The sequence below is a fragment of the Ovis canadensis genome, chromosome 16 (genome assembly GCF_042477335.2).
Source record: "Ovis canadensis isolate MfBH-ARS-UI-01 breed Bighorn chromosome 16, ARS-UI_OviCan_v2, whole genome shotgun sequence".
Classification (NCBI taxonomy): Eukaryota; Metazoa; Chordata; class Mammalia; order Artiodactyla; family Bovidae; genus Ovis; species Ovis canadensis.
This window is the reverse complement of record NC_091260.1, coordinates 53,253,926-53,272,585: the sequence shown is the minus strand read 5'-3', so window position 1 is coordinate 53,272,585 and position 18,660 is coordinate 53,253,926. Positions and strand designations below refer to the sequence as shown.

Here is an 18,660-nt window from a genome sequence, read left to right as displayed (position 1 = left end):
CTCAACATTTCTGAGTTGCTACCCTGGCCAGGAAGTCTGCCAAATCTTGGGGACACACCTGTGAATGAGCAGACCTGATTTTTATCCTTGTTGAGCTTATTGCCTAGAGAAGGACACAGATAGACGTTCATTATATGATAAAGCCCATGGCAAGGCAAGTAGCTGGAGATAACAGTCACAGGAGAGACATCTAACACAGCAGAACCTATTCTTTTGGCAGTCTAGAAGGTTTTCTAAAGGAAGCCATGTATGAGTCCTAGAGATAAATACCTCTGAGCCAGTAAGGCACTGGGGAGAATGTGTTTCTGAAGAAGGGCTCTAAGTGCAAGGGCTGGAGGCAGTGAAAAGCAAAGCTTCTTGGAGATAAACAGTAGTTCAGGATGGCACAGACTATATTTGGAATGACAAGAGATGAAACTGGAGAAACAGGTAAAAGTCACAGAAAGAAAGAGATCCTAAAACTCACTTAACAGCTGGGCCTCTATCCTGAGGGCATGCTGGCAGGCTTTTAACACGGGAAAGAGATGAGCTGATTTGCTTTAGAAATATTTCTCTGGCTTCTAACAGGTGAGACCAAGGGTGGGGAGACTTCAGTGATCCAAGTGAAAGCTTACGATGCTGAAGGCAGACATATTTAGAAAACTATTAGGTAGCAGAAATGACAAGACTTGATAATGTATGTTGATTGAAGGCATGAATCAAAGAAGAAAACCCGGGAGTTTGTTTGCCACACAGAGCTTTGAGCTAGAGACTCAGTTGTTCATTTTTTAGGGACAGTATCATGGTCCTATAAGGGTCATTGATGGCTTCAGCTGTGAGCATACCGGACTGGGATGCAGCGATGAGACAGCCCTCCCCATCTCTGCAGGTAGGCAGAGGGAGCCAGAAGGGGGTCAGAACAGGATAAATATCCTCCCAGCCTCACTGAAGGTACATGGAAACACAAGGATGACCAAGGGCAAAGCTAGGAGCCACTTCTCATCAAGATACCTTGTGTGTGTGTGTTTCCCTACAGAGTTGTGGGAAGGGAAGAAGAGTTTAACAGCTAACTACTCATCTAACATTTCTGTGATCTGAATGAGAAGGAAGTCCAAAGGGGAGGGGATATGTATATATGCACTGCTGATTCATTTCACTGTACAGTAAAAACTAACATAACATTGTAAAGCAACTATGCTCCAATAAAAATTAATTTTTAAAAGGGAATAGGATTTCTAAGGAACAAAAAAAAAACTTTCTGCTGTATGAGAGAATCACCTTTTAGCTGAAAGTGATCCTTTGCTCTTATTGATCCAAATTCCCTTTCCAGCCTAGAACGGACTCCCCAGCGTCCTTTGCCTTCCAAATTCTACCCCAATTTCAGCACAGTCCCACTCACTCTGACAACATATGCCCAGCACAGAGCACCTGGAGGAGATTAAATGAACAGATGCCACGCTTCCTAGGGAAGCTGTTTCCTGTTTGCGGAATGGGAATGTATGGACCTGAAATGAGTAAAAAATTGTCAAGTGCTGAGAAAGTGCAAAGAAAGAAACTACCATGGTGAGGTCTGGCTAAAGAATAAGGGCTTTTGACTGGATAAATAAGTATCTCATCACTACAGAGAAACATTTCTAAGGCGCTAGTGCTCTGAATTCCTACAGTCTTGGTCTTGGATTTTACTAAGCAAACAAAACTAACCAGGTTACCATTTTATTTTCCCAAAGAAGTATTTCCCCAAGTTCTTTCCAATAATTTTTTCATTCCTCTCACTGGGAAAAGCTAGAAGCACTTTGCCAATCTTCCTACCAGTCCTGAAAGACAGGTCATCAAAAATAAACATCACTTCACTAAAAGAAAAATAAAAACTATTGAATAACAATTAAAAATTTAACTACCTCATAGCAAGGCAAAGCATGGATCACTGCAGAGTAGCTATAATCATATGGCAATCAGGAATTCAAGAAATTCAAAATGAGCCCCGGGCACGTTGTACCAAGAAAGTGCACTGTTAGCCAAGGAAAATTAACAGTGTATTTTAGACTCAACAGAAAGTATGGTGATTGCTTAGATCTTCAACTCACTGAATTTCCATAACAGAACAAAACTATAAACAATACCCCCCAAACACACAATATCAGATTAGTGATTTGATATGCTAACACTAATGAGCAATTGTTAATGCTATTATAATATTTAACATTAGTACAGACTACTTAGAAAGGAACATCTCCAAAAGACTTAGAGAAATCCACCCAGGACTTCAATATGGCAGACTAGATATTCCAAAAAAGAACTCTCCCAGTATTAAGTCTCTAACAAAGCTTACAGCATTTAAAAGCGGGACCAAAAAATCTTCAGAGGCCATAAATCAAAAAGAAGTCAGCAGAAATTCAGGAGAAAGGTCAAAGATGCAGTGTGATGATCTCTTTTGTGTCAACTCACCTTGGCTACAGTCTTATTTATTCAGACACTAATCTGGGTGTTACTGTGAAGGTATTTTCCTGCTGTTGTTTAGTTGCCAAGTCATGTCCAACTCTTTGTGACCCCACAGACTGTGGCCACCAGGCTGCTCTGTTCATGGGATTTCCCAGCAAGAATACTGGAGTGGGTTGCCATTTCCTTCTCCAGGGGATCTTTGTGACCCAGGGATCGAACTTGGGTCTCCTGCATTAGCAGGCAGATTCTTTACAGCTGAACCACCTGGGAAGACTGAAGGCATTTTGTAACTGTAATTGAAGTCCATAATCAGTTGAATTTAACATTATTCTTGATAATCTAGTAAGCTGGATTCAATCAGTCAAAATACCTTAAAGGCAGAGCTGAGACTTCCCAAATGAAGAAATTCTGCCCATGGACAGGTACTTCAGCCTATGGATGAGACAGGCAGCCTGCCCCTACTGCCCATTGATTCTGGATTTGCCTAGCCAGCCCCCCAGTATCATGCAGACAACTTCTTGCAAGAAACCTCTTAGCTTCCCTGGTTGACCCCTGATTGGTATATGGAGCTCACTGCTGCCCCTCTATTTCTGCTCTGGAAAGAAGAGGCAAGTTTAGGACCCACCTAGGTGAAAAGCCAGATCAGGATCCATTAAGTGAAAAAGTGAAGCCAGAAACAAAGACACAAGTAACCAAACCTAAAGTTGGCTCTCTGGGCTTCAACTCTGAGTAGAGGGTGGGAAACTACTCCTGGAGCACCTACAGCCACAAACCACAGGTTTGAGGCCCAACTTCACAGCAGAAAATGTGTACCTTCACCAGTAAGCAGAGAATGATACCACTCCACCTTCCCCAGACTGGCAAAATTTATAAATGAGAATATCAAGTATTAAAATATGTAACAGTGGGAACTGCTATGTTCACTGCTCCTGAACAACTCTGGAAAGCAATTTTACATCTGGTAAAGTCACAGATGTATATATCCTATGAGACATTGCTTTCATTCCATACAAGTTATATGCCCTGGAAAACCTTATGAGCCTGTGTTCTTAAAAAAACACATACAAGATGATCTGTGCAATATAATATATAATAGCCCCAAACTGGAAGCAGTTCAGATCCATTCACAGAAGACCAGTACAAGTGAAAGTCACATAATGGGAGTGTCCACAACAGAAAAAAAGGAATTACAGCTACTTGTCCTGGCACAAACACAATGTGGTGGAACAAAAAGTCCAAAGCATATATTCAGATTTCATTTCTTTTCATGATCTTACCACATATTAAAGATAAAATCTAGCCTAAATCCAGGCTGACACTCTTCAGACCAAGGTCTAATTCTACTCACAACTGTACCCACAGAATCTTGGAGAGCACCAGACATAAAGTGCTGGTACCCAACAGACACCCAACAGATACTTGTTGATTGAATGAATAGTTTCTGACCACAAAAACACATGTCAGGAACCAGACCCTGTGTTTCCAGCCTAGTGTCCTGATGTATGAAATCTCCATACCTGACTTTACTCCTTGGACCCCTTTCTGCCACAGTTGACCCTGCAGGTGTGGTCATATAACCTGACTCCACTTACCCAGCTTCCAAAAACCAGACTCCCCCCAGATACTTCGATCTAAGTTCCACTCAAGTCCCCATATGATATGTTCCCATCAAAAATCCAAAGAAAAGGGAGCTTGTCAAGGTCAATAAAATGAGGCTTTGAAATTTGCTCTACATTTAATTCCAGCAGTCTGTATTTTCCCATCATTTAACATGGAATCCAGAAAGTTGAACAAGAACTTTGACAGGGCTCAGGAAATATAACACTTAGAAGAGCAAACAAAACTGGTTAAGAAATTTTAGTTCAAACTGATCAAATTGATAACAAAATAACATCACATTAAAGGTCTGGGTTGATTTCATTGGGCCATATTAAAAGAGACTGTGAAATTCCCAAGTACCTTTCTATTTGGGAAATAAATGCAAATGAAGGGACATTTTAGGGGAAATGATTCACTTTCTCTCCTGAAGTCCTAGAGTACTTTTAAACTACATCTTTTTATTCAATGCCAGGGGTGTTCCTGCTTTGAACATTACAAAGATGGAATGTTTTCCACAAGGAAAGGTGATCTTTCTCGATACAATCACAGTAATTCGATCTGGCAGCACCAATCTCCCGAAGCCCAAGGTATACCTTAATGTGGGTTAATGACATGGTTAGTGTCAGTGAATTCCAGTGTAACACAGTACAAGAACACTGCAATTACCTGGCTCAGAGAGACCAGCACATTTCAATATGCCAAGATTTTAAAATTCCAAATGTCAAGTATACTTTAGGAATAATTGCCAGCATATTAACTTATTCTGCAGCCTCTAGCTGTCAGGTAAATACTGCATTTCGCTTACTGTCTTAGGAAAGGAGATAGTCACAAAGAACTGACACTTCCTCCACATCTATAAGCCTCACATTTTTATTTTTATCAGTGTTATGTGGACTGGATACACTCTAGATTCTAGATGCATCTATGTGGCTACAAGTCACTCTTCATTGCATTTTAATGATTTACTGAATTTCTACTTTGCATCTATACTATGTTACATACTGTTTGGGGAGGGAGTTCCTACTCTAATGAAGCTGTGCAAATAGTTGATGGAACAAGATTTATATTCAAGGAAGACCTCAGCCAATAGAACCTTAGCTGAATTCATCATCGGATAACATGTTGGTATTTTTTCAGTTTCTCTTCACATATCATTATCAGCATCATCAAATGTTTAGCTGTCTAGTAATATTCCACATTAATGTATTATAACATTGCTGATACTGAAAAAGCACTGTCTCTAAACTTCCTCTAAGGAATTAAAAAGAGACTTTAAAAAAATTTTCAGCATTACGAATACCATATAAATAGCATCAACCAATGTGGCAAGGTAGTAGGAGATTCCTTTCCCCTTTTCTGTTAAGAATACAGACTTGAGTACAGAGAAGTGAAATGTATAATGGTACATATTTTCTGGCCACAGAGTGGGGAAGAGAAAACAGATTTGAATAATAACAGGTCTCATAAAATAAAAAATAGAGCAAAACAAACTCCCGCATCCGGTGAGGAGATTAAGGACAATACCTTTTAATCCACAGGCTGGCTCCTTCATCTCTGGGACGCTTCGCCTCTGCCTCTTGTATACGACGTGTGGGTGGTACTCTCCCTCAGCCAGCGGATGCTTTTTGACAGGTTCAATGAAAAAGTCTCCATGTGGTAGATGGAAAAATCCAGTCTGCAAATGCATGCAAGACAAAGGTTTTATTTGAATCCATTCTTTATCTGGACAAAGAAAATTCATAAAGTGAAAATTATATAGATTAGGATGACCTCTGAAACTCAGAAGACTGTCATACTCTGCCATTTGGTCTCACAGAAGAGCGACATGTAAATAACTCAGTGAAATGTCTTCATAGTCATAGTTAGTAAATGTTTGGGGGTCATGAGCCCTTTGAGACACTAATGAAAAAAAGTGTACATACACAAACATATCCAAAAGTAGCAAACAATTTTTCAGGTTTGCAGATTGCTGGTTATCTATCAATCTCAAATTAGGAACAGGGCTTCCCGGTTGCCCTGTTTTACGGAATTTGTAGTTCATATCTCATGGACATTTGGGGGAAACATTTATCTGTATGTGGGTAGCCCAGCTACAGGCTCACATGTGGTTTCATCTTATTTGCTTATTTCGTTTTGACTGCACTAGGTCTTCATTGCCGGCCTCTGGTCATGATGAGCGGAGGCTACTTTCTAATTGCAGCATGTGAGCTTCTCACTGCTGCGGCTTCTCTTGTTGTAGAGCGTAGGCTCTAGGGTGTGAGGGCTTCCGTAGTTGTGGAGTATGGGCTCTAGGGCTCAGGCTCAAAAGCTGTGGTGCACAAGTTTAGCTGCCATGGGGTGTGAGGGCTTCCGTAGTTGTGGAGTATGGGCTCTAGGGCTCAGGCTCAATAGCTGTGGTGCACAAGTTTAGTTGCCCCATGGCGTGTGAATCTTCCTGGACCAGGGATCGAACCCATGTCCCCAGCACTGACAGGCAGATTCTCAACCACTGGACCACCAGGAAAGTCCCATGGTGGTTTGACTTGAAGTGTTTAATGCCATTCTGCTCTCAAGGAAACAAAGAAATATAATACTTATCTGAGACTTGAGTTTCCAGGAGTCTAAAACAGGCACTCTCATCTCACAGATATGGGAATTAGCAATAAGTTGGGAAATGATGGGCAATGAGTAACTCTTTCTGGAGGTCAGGTCTAGAAAAAGGGTAGTATAGCCAACAACTCTGTCTTCACTTTGTGAAAGTTTCTGACTGCCCATTTAAGATATTTAGAAGCTGCTTGCCAATGACCTCCTATCACAGACTTAACTCTCAGGATCTGAATCCTATGTTGATGAAAAAGATGGCTTGCCACAGACACCCTGTTTGCAGCATCACATTGGACTGACCAAGAGCTCAGACTTTGGAATTAGCCTGTGTTCACATTCCAGCTCCTCCACTTTTTAGCTCTGTGATGTGGGACAATGACTTGCTCAGTTTGAGCTTTCTCAACTGAAAAATGAGGATAACCAAGGGATGCCATGAAGATTAAATGAGTTAATATATGCAAAGTTCCTAGAAAAGGGTGTGGCCTACAATCTGTTTTTAGACTCTTTTCAGATGTCAAATTTCATATCTTTTCATTGTCTTAGGGTCTCCAGAGTCAACATAACAGTTCAATGAATATTGTTTACAAAAATAAACCTGGAAAGTTTGAGGTTAGGACAACTGTGAACAAGCCCCAAAGTTCAAGGTTGCTCATCACATCTCAGCAAGCCAGGGCTGCTCTGCTCCATAGGTGAGTCTGAAGATGAGCTGACTGCATCCCCTGCCCTCACCCCAGGTTAGGAAGCAAAAGGGGCTCCATGAAGGGAAATGCTCTCTGTTGAACAGGCTTTGACTCTGGGGTCTTTCCAGTATGGTGCCTCACTGTTGTTGCTGTCCAGTCACTAAATTGTGTCTGACTCTTTGTGACCCCATGGACTGCAGCACACCAGGCTTCCCTGTCCTTCACGATCTTGCGGAGTTTACTCAAACTCATGTCCACCGAGTCGGACATCCAACCATCTCATCCTCCATCACCCCCTTCTCCTCCTGCCTTCAATCTTTCCCAGCATCAAGGACTTTTCCAATGACTCAACACTTCATACCAGTAATATAACCAGATCTGAATGTACACCTCACACCTTCTTATTTTGATTACTGACTTTTATGTATCTTCGATAATAAGGAGAATAGAAAAAAAAATTTACTGAAAGGCATAAGAATAGCTGTGTGACCTTGAATAGGTCACTCAACCTGTAAAATGTAGATAATGCTTACCACCTCACAGGGCTGTCAGGAGGAGCAAATGAACTGAGGCTTATCAAAGTGCCATGCAAACAGCTTTACAAATGCACAATGATGATATTTTAACTACCAATGCCAATAGCTGACATCTGACTTCAAATTTGCTCACATTTGCTGACAGTTTTTTTTTTTTCCTCAGCATCTTTCTTTGAGAAAAAAACCTCTGGGACAGGAAGAGTTGACAAGGTCCAGACTGTAAAGTAGCTAGAAACAGACTCATGTAGGGCTGAGATTTGGTTTTATTTCTACTCTGAGACAAAGACCAGGGACATAGAGAGACAGTGGACCTCTTGCAAAATGGAGCTTACTTGTTCCATGGAAATGAAATAGAAGGCAAGGACTCCTCAGGCACGGCTGGTGTGAAGTCCCTTTGTGCAACTTCCATCAATCTAAAACTAGTCTTTGAAGAAAAAAAAAGTAGCATCAACAAGAGGATGTACTGGTATTTCTCCAGCCTCAAAGTTTGGACCTAGGTGGTGCAGAAGAAACAGATGGGATTGCAGGTAAGAACACAATAACTGTTTTATGGGCAACATGAATGAGGGTGCCCAAAAGTCAAATGAGCATTTTCTTAACTGCTTCCTTCCATTTGCATTTTTACACAAGACCAGTTTTGCCAGCGGGCACCTGGAAATCAGCTACCTCTCCATCCTAAATACTTCTCAGAAGCTGGAGAGAGCTCAAGGAAAGCTGGGTGACTCACCAGCTGGAGGGGAGGCAAGACATCTGCTCATAGGAAGGGTTGGGGTGCTGGCCTCAGGACCCCATGTGTATTGCAGAGAAGGGAATGGACAGCAGAGGAGATGAAGAGATGCTGCTGGTTCCAGGAGGGTGAGGTGGGAAGGTTTCCCAGCTGAGCTCTGCATCTCCTTCTCCCCCAACATATAAACACAGAGCTTTGTACACCTGGTACCCAAGGGGCCACAGTTCACTGGTCTCTTCTTGTCTAACCAGAGCTGGGTCATGCTGGAAAATCATACACCCTTTGCATTCCAATAGAAGTAAGGACTGGCTCCATGCTCTCCCTGAAGCTAACTGCCCAACAGGACCACCTTCTTCTGTTGTCAGCTCTGGATCTGAGTCAGAGAAGGTGTTCTATATTCCACTGTCCTTTATAAACTACTTACCTCTTGCATCCTTTTTCAAAAACTTTTTATTTTATATTGCAGTAGAGCCAGTTAACAATGTTGTGATAGTTTCAGGTGGTCAGCAAAGGGACCCAGGCATACATGTATCTGTTCTCCTCCAAGGTCTTCCCAGGTTGCTCAGATGGTAAAGAGTCTGCCCACCAATGCAGGAGACATGGGTTTGATCCCTGGGTCAGGAAGATTCCCTGGAGGAGGAAATGGCAACCCACTCCAGTATTTTTGCCTGGAGAATCCCATAGACAGAGGGATTGGGATCCTGATGGACAGATTCCAGGACAGATCTTTATGGGCTATGTTTATGTGGTCACAAAAGAGTTGGACACAACTTAGTGACTAAACAAACAAAAAATTCTCCCCCAAACTCCTCTCCCATCCAGGCTGCCAGATAACATTAAGCAGTTTCCTGTGCTAAATAGTTAGGTTCTTGTTGGTTATCCACATTAAATATAACAGCATGTATGTGTCAACTCTCATATCTTTGAAGGAGACCAAGAATGGACCTGAAGAAAAAGTATCCAATTCTCTGGGGAATTCTCAGATTCCTGAAAGAACCAGGGCAGGATGAGCCCCTGGCAGAAGCCCAAAGAACACGTTTGCCCTTTCACCTCCGTTCACTTCCGTCATCTCTTCCTCCTCTCAACATCCCAGCATGCTGCTCAGTGTCTTTTGGAAATAAACTCACCTCATTGTTCTAAGTTATAAATACCTGTGAATGCTTCCTGAGGCTCTCTTCTAAGAATTATTCTAAATAAACTTTATTTCGAAGCACTATAAACATGCAGAAAAATATACAAGTTATAACTGCAAAGTCCCATAAAACTTTCACAGAAGAAACACCTAAATTCAGGAAGAGAAGCTTTCCAGTAGCAATAAACTTCCTGCTTCCCTTCTCACTCAATATCATCCCCAAGGGTAACTTATTCTGATGTCTAACACTAATACGTTCGTTTTAAATCTTTCCTTAATTCTTTACAGGAAGGGTCACTTGGTACAAAAAGTAATAATGTTTACTCCATGAGTGCCAAGTCACTTGTCAGGTCCAACTCTTTGTGACCCCCTGGACTGTAGCCCATTAGCTCCTCTGTCCATGGGATTCTCCAGGCAAGAATACTGGAGTGGGTTGCCATGCTCTCCTCTAGGGGATCTTCCCCACCCAAGGATCGAACCCATGTCTTTTATGTCTCCTGCATTGGCGGGAGGGTTCTTTACCACTAACGCTACCTGGGAAGCCCCAATAATGTCTACTAGCTCATTTCAAACATTAGAGACTGGCCGGTGAAAGAAATTTGAGGCAAGGAGATATCTTGAGACCCATTAAATCAGACTCTTCCTACTGCTTCCTCCTTGGCCCCAGACGGTGGGGATGAGACAAAGGGCTGAGCTAACCTTGGTGAGAGTCATCTGGCACTGAAACTCTACTGCTCTCTGCTAAGGAGGAACAGGCGTAGGACCTTCAGAATCTTTAGAACCAATTTCTTTCTCCTAGTCTTCTGCTGAGAATAGTTGCCTACAACATCTCCTCCTTCTCCTCAACTCCCATCAAAGCATTAATCATCTGGATGTAGTTGATGTTATACTTCAGTTACTGCAATGATTTTGGATCCAGTGGGAAACTGGCAGTGTCTTAAAATAAATTTGTGAATAGACTGTTCTAGAACTGCAAAGCCATGAGGCCTTGAAGAGTCACCTGGTCTAGGCTGTCATGCCTTCAGCTTTTACTACAGATAAAAAAACAGCAGGCTGAAGAATAAAAACAATGGTATTGTAAAAGACATGGGGGAACTTATCAAACCAGTTCCAACACTCAGCACTCAGGGTCCTGTGTTGCACAAGTCAAGGGGGTGATATTCACATAGATAAAACTGTGAGTGGAGCCCCCTAGAGGTGTGCGATGGAGCATTGTCACTAAAACTCATTAGCCTGTCCTGGAAAGAAATTCCTGTTCATTTGAAAACATCAGAAGTTACCAGATCAGTTTGTTTCTTCCCATGGTGATGAAGACAATAAGATGAACATATTCTGAAATCAAGAATAGAAAAAAATTGATTTGGGATAAAGATGTATCCAAGACACTCAATTATGGAACATAGATCACTGGGAAAGATATCACCTGTGGCCCACTATATACACAGGAAAAAAGATAAAATCAGAGCCCCCAAATCACCCTTCCTGATGATCAGTCTGCATCTGTCACATGGCCAACCCAGGGCCAAGATGTCTAAGGAGGGCAGTGATCCCTGCCCTTGAGGTTTACAACCTAGCCAGGAAGACAAGACTGACACCCATAAAAGAGCAGAAAGGAGAGCAGCAAAGACCTAGAATTTTTATGTTAAAAAAAGGGTACAGTGCTCACATGTCCCAAGAGGTTGGCCCATGACCTCTGGGCCTAGAGGCCAGCCCTGAAGTCCTGTATCACAGTCCCTTCTCGACCAAACACAGCATCCTTGCAGAAGGTGGGGGATGCATCTCCCTAAGTGCTACAGATTCCAGTGCTGTGGCCCAGGGGAGACAAAGGCCACTGAGGGTAAATGCTTTTAGAGGGCACAGAGAGAAGACTGAACTTCTGCAGTCTCCAATAAACCTGGTCCAGCCCTAAAGCCCTGACAACCTGCCAGAATTATCAACTTTTAGCTTTTCTGTTGCTGGGTTGTAACAGGAAGAATAAGTTTCCGTCATTTAATACATAGCCAGGACCTTAAGTCAGAAGTCAGGGGATGACGGAAGCCACAAAACACAGAGCTGAGACCACTGGGAAGATTAGTCCAGGAATAACCTCCCCCACCTGCCGTGATGCCAAGAGCTCCCAGACAGGCCCGCATGGAGCCAAAAGGGAATGTAACTGGTAATGCCATTGATTCACAGATTCTACATATTAGTCTTGGCAGCCTTAGGTAAAGCTCAGGCCAGAAACACGTATCTGATTCATCTACCTGTTAGTCACCCATATGCCAGGCAGGTATTGTTAACAATCAGATCTGGCCCCTACCTCTGAAAACAATGCTGTCAAATAGAACCTCCTGCGATGACAGAGATGGTCTACATCTACATCTACATCTACACCATCCGATTCGATAGTCACTAGCCTCATGTGTCTGCTGAGCACCTGATCTGCAGCTAATGTAACAGCAGAACTGAATTCTTACGTTCATTAAACTCTAATTATTATCTTTACACAGCCCTAGGTGATTAATAGCTACCGTGTGTGTGTATGTGTGTGTGTGTGAGTTGCTCAGTCGTGGCCGACTCCATGACTGTATGGACTATAGCCTGCCAGACTCCTCTGTCCATGGGATTCTGAACAGCATATATCTAGAGCATGGCTGACTAATGAAGAAAGGGATCCATACACTTTTACATCACACAGTGACAGGTGCTAGAATCAAGGACAAATCTGAAGACTTGCTTTAAAAACAAGCTGCAAATATGTGACATTTCACTGATCACAGTTTGTTTTCTGTAATCAAGTCAATCGGGAGCCTGCTTAGAAACACCAGTGTGATGCATACAGACTTCAGAGAATTGAAAAAGGCAACCAGGTATAAAAAATGCAACACGTACCAAGATTAAAATGAATCATCAGGAACAATTTGGCAGGACAAGGGCTGTGAGAAGGAGCTGCCATCATCCTGAGGCCAGATCAGAAGGGATATGAAGGTACCAGGAAAAGCCGGGGACTGCGGTTGTGATCAGACAGCATCAAAATCCCAGCTCTACTTCTAGAAGGAGCTGTTCCCATGAGAGCCCTAGAACATCAACCTGCATGTCCTCATACCTCTCTGATGCTCATAAGAGGAACCTGTCCAAACCCTAATATACACAAGATCATATACCAATCACTGGCTGTCAGTTCAGAGGCTAAATAGTAGAAAAAATATCCCTCCATTGAAAAATTGATGAGATGGCTTCAAAAAATATATATGATCAAAAAGTTATGATGGGGTTTAATTGAAAGCACAAGCTATGGTCAAATTGGGCTTCCCACATGGCACTAGTGGTAAAGAACCTGCCTGCCAATGGAGGAGACATAAGAGCGCAGGAAGATCCCTGGAGGAGGACATGGCAACCCACTCCGGTACTCTTGCCTGGAGAATCCCATGGACAGAGAAGCCTGGGGTCACAGAGTCAGACACGACTGAAGTGACCTAGCATGCACAGCATGCATGGTCAAATTAATCAATACATACAGCCTCAGTTTTCTCATCTGTAAAATGGGGCAAAATCTATCTTAATTAGCACGGTTGTAACTATCACAGACATTTTCTATAAAATGCCTAGCAGAAGGCTTGACATACATATGGCTCAGTTCAGTTCAGTCGCTCAGTCGTGTCTGACTCTTTGTGACCCCATGAATCGCAGCACGCCAGGCCTCCCTGTCCATCACCATCTCCCGGAGTTCACTCAGACTCACACAAGTTCTGTCCAACTCTTTGCGACCCCATGCACTGAAGCACACCAGGCTCCCCTGTCCATCACCAACTCCTGGAGCTTGTTCAAACTCATGTCCATCGAGTCAGTGATGCCATCCAGCCATCTCATCCTCTGTCGTCCCCTTCTCCTCCTGCCCCCAATCCCTCTTAGCATCAAAGTCTTTTCCAATGAGTCAACTCTTCTCATGAGGTGGCCAAAGTACTGGAGTTTCAGCTTTAGCATCATTCCTTCCAAAGAAATCCCAGATCTCCTTCAGAATGCTGGTTGGATCTCCTTGCAGTCCAGTAGCTCATTTTATCATAGCATCGTCCACAGTGAAGGTGAACATAAAGGAGTGACTGAAAGCAATTATTCTCATGTTCAGCTTTTTATTTCATCTCTTAGGTGCAAGTTCGCTTGGCTTCAGTTTTCTCAGGTGAAAAATATAAGTAGTGGAAGTAACTTGCTAATTAGCTTATTAAAAGGTGTCATGTGTATTAAATGAGTTAGTATCAAGTGCTTGGAAGAGTGTCAGCACACAGCATGTACCTAATAAATGTGAGATATTCGCTATTATGATAGTCTAAGGAAAATTCATCCCAGATGCCTGATGTGATGGTTTACGTGTCACTGTAACACACTACAAGGTGCCCAGGTTACACGTTACTTCTTGGGTCTGTCCGTGAGGGTGTTTCCGGATGGCATTAGCATGTAAATCAGTGGACTCAGAAGACTGCTGTCCCTAATGTGAATGGGTATCATTCAGTTTCTTCAGGGTCAGATCGTCTCTGGCCTTCAGACTGGAGTTGACACCTCAGCTGTCCTGGTTGTCAGGCCTTCAGCCATGGACCAAATTACACCATGGCTGACCTGGTTCTCCAGCTTGCAGATGACAGACTGTGCAGTTTCTCAGCCTCCATAATCGTGTGAGCCAGTTCTTCGTAATAATTACATTAATTACGGGAGAATCAGTGGTGCATGGATGTAAATTGAGCTGCCTGGAAAAATTTGAGAGGAGACAGAATTGATAGATTTCTCTTTCTTGCTGTTTGATAGTCTTAGAGCTGGAAGCGATGGTGGGAGACTTCTCAAACTTCACACACCTCTCAGCCTGGGAGGCTGGTTTTCAGAACATGTCTTAGGAATAATCAAGCCCAATTCCCAAACTGGGATTTCTTCAAATGAACTAAGGCTGAAATCTTCAATAAACTTAGTGTGAGTGTCAGCATATTGTATATACCTAATAAAGTCTCTAGGTCAACAATGGGTGCCAGATCCGACCTTTCCCCTTCTCCTCCTGGAGACAGAATAATCTACAGCAGAATTTGTGTTCCGCTAGCAGAACAGTCTGGGGACAGGGCTGAGTTCAACACTCAACTCCAGCACAATTAAGCAAGGTAGCTTTATACAAGTAATTTAGTCTCTCTGAGCCTCACTCTCCTCATCTCTAAAATGGGGATGAGAAAATATTCTTTGCTAAGGAATTTGGATAGGAACAGAGTAAGGTAATTCTTATAAGGCTTTGCTGTCTTCGTGGATTCCTTCAAAGTGATGTGCTTGGACTCTTCCCTGTGATTCAATCAATCGTTTCCATATCTTGTTGTTCAGTTGGTAAGTCATATCCAGCTCTTTGCGATCCCATGGATGGCAGCATGCCAGGTTTCCCTGTCTTTCACTGTCTCCCAGAATTTGCTCAAATTTATGTACATTGAGTCTGCTATCTGGCAGGCACGGTTAACATGCTTGTTTCATGGCTGTCTCAGTTTTGAGTTTCAGAAGAAAACCTTCTGCTTACACAAGGGCAGAAAAGTTGCCTAGTAACTAGTTTTCTTCATTTCTTACTTGATAGTACTTGGAACTGAGTGCATTTGTTCAATTCTAGTTCCCAAGAGCTCTCTCCACAGATTCACTATTTTTCTTATGGAAGATAGATAGGTAGGACAGCCACTCAGACCAATAAAGTGGATTTTTAGAAATTTAAAATGTAACCACCAAAGAGAATAAGGCATCAGATGATCCACTTATTTCTAATTCTAGTGTGCAGAAGAACCACATGGAAAGCTTATTAAAAACACATAACACATTCTAGTTAGTAAGTTTAATGTCATATCTAGGAATCCACATTTTAGCAAGCACCTTGGGGCTGTTGACAGATAATCCGTGTATTATACTTTGGAAAACACTACACTTTCCCTTTAGGTGGTGCTTGATTGCTTTTTAACTTCTCCCAACAACAAATAGGCGTAATACTATGAACATGATGAAATACTCGTAATGACTCTAATCAAACACTTAGTTCATCTCAATCAAAAGAAGTTTCAGTAATAATGATTGTTGATTGTAGTTTATGAAGCATATTCCCTGAATCTGAAGTTGCAGGGAAGGCCCATAACATTTTGGCAGATCAGGACACTTTAAAGATGCAAAAAATAAAAAAGTCTAAGTCATTCTAGGAAATGGGTGAATAAATGTTTTGCATTTGAAATGTGAAATAAAGGTGAAATCATTTCACAGAGGAAAATATGCAGTCTGAATTAAGCTGGCCTGACACAAATCCTGATGAACCCCAGCAAACCTACTATTGTCAAAAATTAAAAAGGGAATTTTTATCACATCTCAAACCATGTGTTCCCAGATAAGCCATCACAATCAGAAAGATCATCTAAGAGCCTGTAGCAATCAAAAACTCATCAGAACTTCTCTGTCACGCTGTATTCAGGGACAGGCTGGGAGCCTCCTACTTGACAGTTTCACAAAATGGTCTTTCTAGCCCCATCAGACACCTAAGGTCTTTTCTGACTTCTTCTCTTTCTGCCAAAAATCTTCTATCAAAACAATTTTTGTTTCTCAAAATTTCTCTATGTCTTTGCTTTTTTTTTTTTTTTTTGGTCTCTCTAAGTAGTAATCCATGTTTGTCAACTCTAGAAAATAAATCCATCCAAAAGGAAGAGGGAAAAAGAAAAAAAAAAAAACAGCTAACACCTTGGGAGCCCAGGAAACATGTTATTAGGGAGAACAAGTGAAAGCATCGTCTCCCACAGGGAGCAGAAAACCATTAGGGTAGACTCAGCTGAGGCACAGCACTATTTTTTTCATGATGCCCCAGCAGGCCGTCATTCTCGTCAGAAACTACCCTAAGGAGGCAAAGCCCTCCCTAGGCTGTGGAGAACGTGGCCCTGGTGTTGCTTCTCTCAGTGTGACAATCTCTGATCGGCAATAATCCCCAATCAGGGAGAACTCCCATCCATGGAAAGAGCACAGCAGCCTGTCAAGACTGTTGCTATGGCCACCAAAGTGATTCTGAACTGAAACAGAGCCTTCCAGGGATGTTTACCAATGGCTCAGGGCCAAGAGGAATGCCTTCTCTGGTGGCTTGGTGATGGGAGCTGGCAAACCATGAGAGAATTTCATAGCATGTTACACTTCACTAAGTGCCACAGCAGAGGAAGGGAAAAAAATCAAGAGCAGGTCTCGTGTAAGATGCTAAAGACGTGAATGTGAGCATTAGGAAATATTTATATCCTCATTGTATTCTAAAATGGAATTAGTTAAAGCAAGATGTGCCTTTCCACAGGCTCTTCATGAAAGAATAAGTCCACACTCATTGTCTCCACTTTATATGCCACAAGAAAGTTATAACTATAGTGGGACACATTTATTTTAGTTATTTGTAATCTCCCACTACCCTGTAAGGAGAATGGGTCTGGGTACCTTTAGTACTTTTCAACCAAGGGCAAAAGAAAAAACTCTTTTTTTAAGAAAAAAAAAGAATAGACTTCTACTATGAAAGTAGAGTAGACTTTCACATCCTTGAAGACAACATTTAAGTGGTGGGAGGAAGGGAAATAGCAACTGAGGAAGTCTTAAACAACTGTGTTTAAGAGAGAAGGGACAAGTTGGGAGTTCCAGAAATAATCCAGATGTAGACAAAGTGGCACCTGGAGAAGCAGAGGCTGAAAAGGAAAAAACAAACAAAAAAATGCCCACAGGAGAAGATGTATCAGCCAGTGGTCAATGAAAAAGACATGCAAAAGGAAAATGGGAATTTTTGCTAGCATCATAAGAAATGTACAAGGTAAACTCCTGTGTCTCTTCTACCTGTGAAACCATCAATAAAACAAACACTGTTCTCTAATACTTTTTGTGACTAGAAATGCTGTATTCTCCATCACAGATGGTACAAGTAGAAAAGAGAGTCACTAAATGATACATACGAGGAACCTCTTTTCCTCTTTAGGTAGAGGGTAAAAACATCTACTTGAGGCAAGCAGGAAAAGAGTCTGTAAAACTGCTCTCAAGAATGGAGAAGCCACCAGCCTTTGATGGAGCCCAGTTGATGTCTCAGCTGAGACTGTGAGTCACTAAAAAGCAAGTCAAAGGAAATGACAAACAGGGCAAATGCAGAAGAGGTCATGATCAAAAAGAGGAGTGTTAATGTTTAAGCATTTAGAGTTTATAATGTAAGTGTGGTGCAGTGGAATGAATCCAGCCCCTCAAAGACATCCACAGCCTAACCCCTGGTACCTGTGAGCAGGTTACCTTACATGGTGTGTGGGACTTCGCAGATGTAATTAAGTTAAGGATCTTGAGAGAGGGAGACTGTTGACCCACGGTAATCAGGAGAGTCCTGTAAGAGGGAGGCAGGAGGATCAGAATGAGTAGAGGAGGAGGTAATGACAGAGGCAAGAAGTTGTAATGAGGTGAGGAAGGGGCTGCCAGCCAAGGAACAGAGGTGGCCTCTAGAAACTGAAGAAGGTAAGAAAACAGATTTCCCCTGAAGCATCCAGAAGGAATGTGACCCCAAGGACACTCATTAGTCATGACCTTCAGAACTGGTTGTTTTAAGCCACTGCGTTTGTAGTGATTTGTTAGAACAGCCTCAGGAAACTCATACATGGGAGACTAGTCAAGGGAATAGGTCACCAAAGTGAACCCCACTGAAGGAGTCTAGGAAAGGGAAGTCAAGAAGGTTAAGGGTCCATAAAGTTAAGATGTTCATCTTGACTTGCAGTGAAAAAAACCCTTCACATTGTGAGCCCAGTATACAACCAACAATTTCAGGAAGCAATGCTTCCCTATTTTCCTGTGTAGGTGGTGTTCTGATACATTCTGTTTTATTTTAATCAATTTAAATCCTGGTTCTAAAACACTAAGCTGATTTCACATTCATGTAATAGATTACAACTTGCAGATCCAAAAACTGATATGGTGGGGAGAACTTGGACTTTATTGTTAAATCTGGATCTGAGTTCTTATTCTGGTTCT

General features: G+C 42.2%; 1 protein-coding gene across 1 annotated transcript in view; it reads right to left on the bottom strand.

Annotated features, from left to right (window-relative positions):
- Positions 1-18,660, bottom strand: part of ADAMTS12 (ADAM metallopeptidase with thrombospondin type 1 motif 12) — a 407,364-nt gene that overhangs the window by 252,094 nt on the left and 136,610 nt on the right. The window contains exon 3 of the mRNA XM_069555948.1: positions 5,542-5,692. Coding sequence (XP_069412049.1) covers positions 5,542-5,692 — 151 coding nt within the window. The remainder of the gene's footprint in view (positions 1-5,541; positions 5,693-18,660) is intronic.